The 10422-nt window shown below is 49.1% G+C and overlaps 1 protein-coding gene across 1 annotated transcript; it reads left to right on the top strand.

Annotated features, from left to right (window-relative positions):
* The first annotated feature begins 3068 nt into the window (after positions 1-3068).
* On the top strand, positions 3069-9986 carry fab1 (1-phosphatidylinositol 3-phosphate 5-kinase fab1). The gene has a single exon (XM_089579809.1). The coding sequence runs from the start codon at positions 3432-3434 to the stop codon at positions 9435-9437; it is 6006 nt and encodes a 2001-aa protein (XP_089435935.1). The 5' UTR covers positions 3069-3431; the 3' UTR covers positions 9438-9986.
* Positions 9987-10422: the final 436 nt, after the last annotated feature.

Here is a 10422-nt window from a genome sequence, read left to right as displayed (position 1 = left end):
GACCATCTTAGAGTGGGTCGGCCGAAAAGTAGATAGGGGCATATGCGACAAGGTCGCCCTACCGCCACAATGTCGCGAGAATATCATCGTTCCCCCCCTCCCCCGCAACATGCACCCAGAACATCACAGGGAAAGACGGGAGAAGAGGGCGGAGGCGTTGGTTAAAAGGGCCGGGAATTTCAGGGCATATGAGGTTGCCTACGTGGACGCAGCGAGTGGCAGGTCGGGGGCGGCGGTCGCCTCAGTGGTCGACGGCCGAGGTGCACCAGTCGCCGCCGCCTCCATTAGGAGTAGAAACATAGATACGGCCGAGGAGGTCGCAATAGCGCTTGCTTGCGCCGGAACCAAGGCTAGTTTGATTCTTACTGACAGCAAAACAGCAATCTGCAACATCGGAAAGAGCAGGGTCTCGCCAGAAACGGCTCCAATTCTGTCCGCAGCCAAAATTGATCGCAAGATCACCTTAATTTGGGTCCCAGCACACACATCCGTCCCCGGTAACGCGGTGGCCCACGTGTTAGCCCGAGATCTCTACTTCCGGGTAACTGTAGAGCCACCCGACCCCCAGGGGATGGACGAACGTTTGCAAACGTACGCGGAAATCGCCGTGCACTACAGGTTAGGCAGGCGTCTAATGCCACCACCAGATCCAAACTTAACCAATACAGAGGCCATCGCCTGGCGACGATTACTGGCCGGAAATTTCGTTAACCCCGTCTGGTTATTTCAAACCACGTTAGACGATAAAAAAGATGACAAATGTAAGACCTGCGGAGCGAGGGGGACCCTCGATCATATAATTTGGCAATGCCCCGGATCCCCGGGTGCTGCGGACAATATTAAGAGTAGAGCAGCCTGGGAGGCCCTTCTGCGAAGCGAGGTCCCCGCCGACCAGAAACGAGCTGTCCGCCTGGCGGCTGAAGCCGCGAAGAGCCAATGTATCTTCGCCAGTCTTTAGTCGCGGAGGTCCCGTCCCCCGTCCCCTAGGCCTGCGTGCCAGGGACGGGGAGTAGGAGGCCTCCTACATCGGTGGAAATAAAAGTTGTTATCATCATCATCATCCTATACGTACTTGTGCAGATCGGGGCCGTGAAACTCGCAAACGATCTCAACTCTCTGTTCTTGCAATGCACAACACAGCACTTACTTCCTCTGCCTTTTCACATCTTCGTAGAAAGAACACATTCAACAGCCACACGCGATATTTCTAGTGCTGCGTCGCTGCATCGCGCCGGCGACTTACGAGGCCCGTAATGGCGCCGAGACCCGAATGCGCCTGTGGCGCCGTCTGGTCTCAAACAGAAGAACTGCGACCCAGCTGCAGTCTATGTGGACGCGGCCCGAGCAACGGAAAACAAATACTTGGCCACCATGATGCAAGTGACAGAAGACCATCCCAGGTTCTTTGCAGTAGCGACAGTAACTTCAGCAACAGAGGCCGAAGAAGTAGCCATTGCCTTAGCTCTCAGGGACGAGAGCGTAGACACAATTAATAATTAGAATCCAAAATTATAACAAAGGCCTGATTTGCTCTGCAGCCGCAGGTCTAATCGAGCACAGCCAAAGAATAAGCCGCGTAGAAATTATTTGGGTCCCTGCACACGATGGAAATGCGGGAAACGAGATGGCGAACCGATATGCCCGAGCTCTAGCAAACCGGGGGGGGGGGATAGGGGAGTGTCTCGAAGTCTCAAATCGGTTTATTGGTTTATTAGGGTTTAACGTCCCGAAGCAACTCAGGCTATGAGGGACGCCGTAGTGAAGGGCTCCGGAAATTTCGACCACCTGGGGTTCTTTAACGTGCACTGACATCGCACAGCACACGGGCCTCTAGAATTTCGCTTTCATCGAAATTCAGCCGCCGCGGCCGGTATCGAATCCGCGTCTTTCGGGTCAGCAGCCGAGCGCCGTAACCACTGAGCCACCGCGGCGGGTCCGAAGTCTCACATCAACGAAACTTTCACTTACCGAGAAATGACCAGTCAACTCTGTGAGGCGCGGAAACTTTACCCCGCACGTCACCCGGACCTTCCCAGACAACAGGCCAGAAACTTACGTAGGGCCCAAACTGGGACAGTCATGACCCCCATTCCTCTGTTTAAAATTGCCACACAACCCATCGATCCCAACTGCTTACATTGCGGTAACATAGCAACAGACGAACACATCCTATGGGACTGTAAGGAAAATCCACCTCCAAAAGACCTTCTACCGGCTCCCTCCCGGGAGGCCTGGCTTAGGCTCCTGAGGGAGCCTGACAAGAACACGCAAGCCAAGCTTGCGGACTGGGTTGGAAAGGTCGCCCTCCGTTAGGGGGCCATTCAACCCACCCCATTGATCTTTTAGATCAATAAAGTTTCTCCAATCCAATCTATAGCGCCCGCTTCGGAAAGCGGGAATGCGGTATCTAGTCACCTAGTGGATATCAGTGGTGTAGTCTGACTACACTCAGGTTAACCTCAGGCTAACCCAGGCAAAGCTCAGGCTAACCAGCTTTCTGCATGCAATGCAGGCAATCTGCGCAGCTGCCCCTCAGAACCGCAGCGAACGTGACATTCACTACGTTCCCTTCTAAAGTTAGAATCCGCCTATGCATTGAAACTTTGATCTGTTCACATTATAAGAACTATGCATTGGAGTACGCGCTACAAAACACAAGCCATTGAGCAAAGCAAGAAACAGTGCTGGTGAGCAAGTCGACGGCGTTGTCACGCTTGTTTCACGATATTAACAAGTTAATTCGCATCATACAAATGCGTTCTCTAACGCACTGCGTAGCTTTGAAGCAAAAGCTGCCGTAATACAATTGTTTCACTGCAGCCGTGTAAAGTGCAACGGCAGCTCGCAAAAACGGCGTGTGCCGGCCGCTCCACGCTTCCGTGCCGCGTCTAGCAGACGACGCGCCCGGCAGGGAGTAAGCAATACTCGACTGCAGCGCCGTTAGTTCTCGCGACCGCTGCTTGGAACACACTCGAGGCGCTGTGAAACTGTTTGTTCTAGTAACGTTGTTATGGGTTTTGAAAGGGGGATACGTCTTCCCTTCTTATTCGCTGCTGATACTTCAATCGCCGCTTTTTTTTTTTTTCATGCGTTGACCGCTATGGTATCAGTGATCGCACCGATCGCACTTCAGCGTGACGCAGGCAGCGTCCTCGTGCGGTGAAAGTGGTCAGGCGAGTAGGGCAAATTATGCTGCTGAGGTGTTCGGTCTGCAGTTGTGGAACAAATTCATTCATACGCACAGCCTAGGACTTTGCGTGTTTATTACCTGGACATGTTTCGCTTGGTTGACGTGTGGGCCTGCATTGCCCAGTTTACTTACGTTGGCAGGGTAGTAGATATATCGAGAGGCGCCTATCTCGCTCAAGCCTGAAGCAATGTCATAGTCTAGCATCGAAAACAGCTGGCCCGCTGTCAACGGGGCGTGCAACATGGATTCCGCTGATTACCGACACGGAGCGAAGAAACTGGACTCGCCCACATCGCTCACAGAGTTCGCTCCTCTCAGCTCCGATGTAAAAACGAAAGCCAGTGGATTCTCGTTCAGCCGGTTCTTCAAACTTTCTCGATCACCTCGCAGTGATGCGACCGCTGACGCCGCCGTGCCCGAAATTGTGCGTGATGAGAGCCCTTGTCAGTGCATCCCCGAAGACGAAGTTGTTGCGCCTGATCCGCAGTCATTGCTCTGTGCTGGAACTGAACGTGACTCGCCGACTGCTGCAAGTGCCAGCACCGCTGAATCGCAGACAGTGCCGTCATCGTCGCTACCTGAGAGCAGAGCAGAACTGGAGGTTCTGTACACGCGCAGTTTTTCTGGTGTGTTGAGCCGTATTGCGCACATCATGGATCGCGGTATCGTGGCCCCAAATGCGTACAAGGACGCTGACTTCAAGCAATACTGGATGCCAGACAGTAACTGCAAAGAGTGCTACGAGTGCGGCGACAAGTTCACTACATTCCGCAGGCGCCATCACTGTCGTATTTGCGGCCAGATCTTCTGCAGCCGCTGTTGTAATCGCGAGATTCCGGGTAAAATAATCGGATATAGGGGGGATTTACGCGTTTGCATGTACTGTTGTCAAGTGGTGCTGTCCTACGTCAAGTCCCTGGACTTGAGTGCCGACCTGCGCGGGGTTCTTGCGGACCTACAAAACAAGCTAGGTATGATGCGGATGGAAGAGGAAGACTCGACTTCTCCTGACACGGGCACATGGGGCTCTACAGGAAGGAGGAAGACTTCGGTAGGGTTTCGAGAAGAGGCCTTGGTGGTCCCCAAAGGTGACACAGAAGATTACAGCCCTTCAGACAAGCCTGGATTTCAAAATCCCGCCCCTGGGAGGACACCTGTCTATGACAAAATGTTCATTCGCGAGTTATGGTCTCAGATACAGCACCCAATTCATGGAGCTCCCTTTCAGACCTACCGGCATCGTCTTCACTCCTACAGCAATTGTGTAGTTGGGAATGAACTTGTGGACTGGCTTGTGGCACAGGGCAAAGTGTCTTCACGAGGAGAGGCCATTTCGATTGGACAAGCCTTGATTGAGAGTAATTTCCTAGAGCCTGTGGTACCTCATGAGCCCATCTTTATTGATGCCTATTCCCTGTATAAACCTAGCTCCGACAACCAGACAGATGCTCACCCAAGCCATTCAAGCAGCCCTCCTGATGAAGTTGTGGAGGAGAATCAGGATCCTCTTTGGGTTTCAGAAATTCAGCCTGCAGGCAGCCTTTCTCCATTTGCTGTTATGGATGACTCGCTTGGGGTAGATAAGGGGCCAGCTGACCGTGTGGACAGCCCAATGCCGTACAAGGAAAAAAAGCGACTGACAGCATCGACATCAACCTTTTTTCTCAACCTTGACTTGAAGGAGTCAAGAGTGACTGTGTCGAGACCCCGGGATTCATTGGCCATATCTCCAGAGGAGGAAGAGCCGGAGGATTCTAGAAGGAGTCGATGGGACTCCCATCGAAGCACTATAAATAATGAAATATGTAACCACACAATTACTGATGATTGTGTCAGTGGAGCCTTATATGCAAGCAGCAGCATGAATAACCTTGGTCAGCAAAAGGTGCTTGTTGATGAAACAAAGACTAAAGAAACGAAGGAGAGTCTGAGTTCAGCATACAGTGTGCTTGAAAAAGACTTGCTGAACCAGCTCCTAGCTGCTGACGGACTTCCGTTGCCTTGGGCTGATGTAGTGTTGCCAATTGTGCATAAAGTTGCCAACACTGTAACTCCTAATGTGAAGCACCTAGATGATGACATGGACATTCGACAGTATGTTCACGTAAAAAAGATTCCAGGAGGAAGCCGATCTGAATGCGCTGTTGTGAATGGCGTTGTCTGCACAAAGAATGTAGTGCACAAGAAGATGCGCCAGCAGTTAACAGATCCACGCATCCTTCTTGTTGGCTCGTCAATTGTGTACCAGAGAGTTGAAAACAAGCTTTCCTCACTAGACCCAATTCTTATGCAGGAATGTGAGTACCTCAAGCATGTTGTTGCTAAGATACAGGTCTTTCAGCCTGATTTGCTTCTTGTTGAAAAAACTGTGTCCCGCTTAGCACAAGAAAAACTTTTGCAGATGGATGTTACTCTAGCAATCAATGTGAAGCCATCGGTCATGGAACGCATCTCACGCTGCACTCAGTCAGCTATTGTTAGCTCCATAGATGCTCAGCTTCGAAAACCCAACTTGGGCTCCTGCCAGAATTTTTTTGTAAAGACTTATGTGCTCCCATCAAATAGATTTAAGACGCTGTTGTTTTTTGATGGATGCTCAAGCACACTGGGCTGCACCATTCTTCTGAGAGGTGGCTCAGCAGCTGAACTGAAGAAAGTCAAGAACATAATCCGCTTTATGCTGTATGTGGCTTTTAACTGGCGACTGGAGTTGGCCTTTTTAACTGATGAACATGCTCAGCCACCATCACAATCGCAAGTTGCCGAGGATGACATTGAGAATGAGGTTGAGGAAAGTAACTGCATAGCACATGAAGACCCTCCTACATCAGATCAGACAGAAGAGCCAAAGGTGGCAATGGGGCCAGAGGACAGTACAAGAAAAGTAGAGATGAGTAGTGTAGAAGACTTCAGTGATCCACTTCACACTTTGCTGAATGCAGATGAAGATGAGGCAGCCCTCACCGAGCACCGACTTTCCTTGAAGTCGCAAGTTTTGCCACTTAGTAACTCATTCAAGTTAGCACTGGACTCGACAATTCTGTGTTGCTCGCCCTATATCAGGCTTACTCTGCCATACCTGAAGACTGAGGCTGGCCGTCGTTGTGAGCTCCGCAAATTTTTCTCTGATGAAATTTACTGGTCGCCTAAAACTTGTGATACCGAGGAGGTTTGGACAAAAGCAGAACCCGATGAATCATCATTGAGCTCACTGAGTGCAAAGAACACGCAAGAAAAGGTGGTCATTCTTCCACATCACCCTTTCTCATTTCAAAAGCTTTCTTCATCGCTCTGGGAGTCTGCTGAAGCAGAGGCTCTGCTAGCCGACTTTCGAGCACGCGGTGGAAGGATTCAGAACCTGTGCCAGCACAACTTCAGCAAAATTGTACATTCATCAGGGAACTTGCCCGCTAATAGTGCTGGGGGTACCACAGAACAGCATATGTGGGATGGTAGGACTGATGCTCTTAGTCCCTACAACCATCAAAGACTTGCTGTTCTTTTCTGCAGCTATTCACCAACTTCAAGCAATGCGCCGTACTTCTGTGTCAATCCGTGGGTGGTCAACATGGATTTTTACGGCCGCAATGACATTCCACTTGGTGGCTTCTTGGAACGCTACTGCTTTCGACCAGCCTATACATGTCCAAACGCATCTTGCGACACCCCTATGCTTGAACATGTCCGCAAGTTTGTTCATGAAAATGGCTGTATCCAAATCCTGTTGCATCACTTAGACAACCCAGCAGCCACAACCCAGAGCTCTATTCTTATGTGGAGCTGGTGCCGGAAGTGTCGTTTTGTGACCCCACTTACGACCATGAGTGACGAGACTTGGTCACTCTCATTTGCCAAGTACCTTGAGCTGCGCTTTCACGGTCACGCATACACTTGCAGGGCCTTGCATGAGCAGTGTCAACACACACTGCACCACGATTACTACCAGTACTTTGCTTCTCAACAAATTGTGGCTTCCTTCAAGTATTCTCCTATCGCCATGAGGGAGGTGGCATTGCCCCCACCCGTAATCTCTATTGTTGATGAAATTCCTCAAGTGAGTGCTGTGGTCGATGAGATTCGAGACCTGGCACTGAAAGGCTACTGGGTTTATAACACTGTCGTAGAGACATTGTGCTCCCTGCGAGCTCAGGTGCAGGCCACGAAGTATGAAGCGTTCGCTGCAGACCTCATGGAAATGCAGCAGTCCGAGAAGAATGCATTTAAAGAGAAAATTGAAGACATTCAGCTTCAGCTGACTTCTCCAAACCTAAAAATGTGTCAGTCACAAGATCCAGCCACACTGGATACAAGTGTCCTCAATGAGGTGTGCTCACTTGCCTGGAAAATAAATGACAGCCTTGTCTTGCTGAAACACTACATTGCAGATGCTGTTAACTGCTGGAACAAGAGGTTGCAAGATTTTGAGTCGATAAGAAAGAGGGAAGAGAAATTGTTGGCAAAAACGAGCCAAATGAAGAAGCCTGCATCTGCACTTGGAGCCGATACTTCTGCAGTCTCAGATGATCAAGCAGGTGTGCCCAAGCAAGAACTCAATGAAAGCATAGACACTGCCAGCAGTCTGGGAGACAGCGATTCTGCTGGAGATGCAGATATTGCAGATGGCCACTTTAGCCTTGAATCACATCACTGTGACAAAGAAGTGCAGGACGACAATGTTTCGTTCCTTCCTGATGACAGCTTCAGCCCTCCAACTGGCCCTGCAATGCTTCGCGTGTCAAGTAGTAGCTCGTCAGTCTCAAGCTGCATCTATGGCATTTCACCAGGCATGCAGGTTGGTCTTGGGGGCCAGGACTGCAGCACTCCAAAGCAAGACAGCAGCTATGGCCAGGCACCAGCATTGGATGATAGCACAGAGTCAAAAAAGTCTACAACATTGAGGAGCCATGAGCGATCTCGTTCTGATGGCGCAGAGCGCCTGCTTGAGAATCGATCAAAGCTTGCAACACCTTCAAAAGGTGAAGATGACACACCTGGGGGAAAGCAAGAGAAACGAGGAACAGTGAAGACCATCATCAGCCAGCTCTTGTCAAGCTCTGGAAGCAATCCTATTCAGAGCCCTTTTCCTCCATCTGACCACTTTAATGTATCACATGGTGCGAGGATTCCCATTGTTATTTATGACCAGGAACCCAGTTCTATAATTGCTCATGCTCTAGCTTCTGCAGACTATGAACAGAAACTCGTGGAACTGCAATCCACCTTAACAACAGCTCTCAACCAGCTGCGAGAACAGCCAAGTCCTACTGCCAAAGCACCTACAGACAACAGCATGGTGGATTTTAATGACTTGGCACTCTGTAGCAGCCAGGAAACAGACAAGCGAACTGGGCACAAAAATCCCAACATGCACATTGAAACCCAGTTCAGTGATGCGACATCACAGTTTTACTGTCGTATATTTTTTGCCGAGCAATTTAGGAAGTTGCGATGTCTCATTTTCCCTCATGGAGAAGACCGCTTCATTCACTCACTATCACGGTGTGTGTCTTGGAGCGCACAAGGTGGCAAGTCTGGTTCTTCCTTCTGCAAAACGCATGATGACCGTTTCATTCTGAAGCAGATGTCTCGTTATGAAGTGCAGTCATTCCTTGAGTTTGCACCTCTCTATTTTCAGTATGTGAGCAGTGCTTGTACTGATAGGCAACCAACTGTCTTGGCCAAGATTGTTGGAGTGTTCCGCATTGGGTACAAAAACTCAGCGACAAATGCTGCTTCCAAGCTGGACCTTCTGGTCATGGAAAATCTTTTCTACAAGCGCAACATCGCTCAGAAGTTTGACCTCAAAGGCTCCGTACGAAACCGAATGGTGAACACACGCACGCAGACTGAAGGAGACGTGGTTCTCCTGGATGAAAATTTGCTGAAGACAACATGCGATTCACCTTTGTATGTTCGGCCACATTCCAAAACCGTCTTGTCTCTGGCTATCAGAAATGATGCGAATTTCTTGTCTGACAATTCTGTCATGGACTACTCGCTGTTGGTCGGGTTTGACAATGACAGGAAAGAACTGGTGGTTGGCATCATAGACTACATACGCACCTTTACTTGGGACAAGAAGCTTGAAATGGTGGTGAAATCAACTGTGACTCTTCGTGGTCATGGGAAACTGCCCACAATTGTGTGGCCAAACCTTTACAGAGTTCGGTTCTGCGAGGCAATGGACAAGTACTTTCTGTGCGTACCCGATCACTGGAGTGGCCTAGGTCGAGGTGTTGAGTGTTGATGTGCTGTGAATTTGGACATTGGCAAAGCAATTTTTGCACTCATTTGTGACTGAGTGATGGTGTTATGCAGACTGGAAATGCTGTGATGAATTGCTATTGTGATAGAACCTTTAAGAGGGCATAAGGGCTTTCCATCCTAGATTGCTTGCAGCCCGAAACGAATATTATGCAGCCTTCACCTTTTGCAATTAGTGTTTGCGAGCTTTTTATTGAAGTGCAGCACTGTAGCAGTAAAAGCCTACTGAGAAATATATTAACATATTTTCGTTGAGGACTGCTGATATAAAAGTTCATTACATGTAAGCTTTCTAGTCTACATTTTATAGTGAGCATATACTTTTTTTCCGTGGTCTTTCTTGTGTTGCATACCAGTGCATTCAGTGGAGTATTTTATAGTGCATTAGGCACACTCGTGCAGATTCAGAGCAGTGTGCAACTAATTTTGCATGGGTACATTTTTTTTATTCACGAATGCTGTTGCAACGTGCTGCGACATTTGAAGCACCATGAATAGTTCTGCAGTAAATTGTCACTACATTTGCGTCCAAGGTTCGTTGTGGTTTTTTTGCATGTATAACGCGTTGCCAAAGCCCCCGGCTTCCCGCGACTCCACAAAAAATCTTGTACTTATCATTTTTCATGGAACTGTGTGTTGGCAGCCATAGCCTCTTTTTGACTCTATTGTTGCTGACACCAGTGGCAACGAAGGAATCGTGGAAAAATTACTCATTTATGTTATTTGCATAAAGATAACCCTAAGAGAGAGTTTGAGGCCTCTGGAGAATTTTAAAAGAAATATTAGTCATAACACAAGCTCAAATTATTCAGGCCAACCATAGCCAAAGGCCCAGAGAAAAAATCTGATGGCACCATATGGCACGCCAAAATACAGATTATAATAATGAAAATATTTTAACCTAGACCTAAAAGTTATGGTCGGTCTCCCTATTCTGGGAGTCTTTTGGATCTTGCAGCCGCTCTTGC

Source organism: Amblyomma mixtum, chromosome 3 (assembly GCF_055824585.1).
Source record: "Amblyomma mixtum isolate Tamu chromosome 3, ASM5582458v1, whole genome shotgun sequence".
In the NCBI taxonomy this organism is placed as follows: domain Eukaryota; kingdom Metazoa; phylum Arthropoda; class Arachnida; order Ixodida; family Ixodidae; genus Amblyomma; species Amblyomma mixtum.
This window is presented reverse-complemented; position numbering and strand designations above follow the sequence as displayed.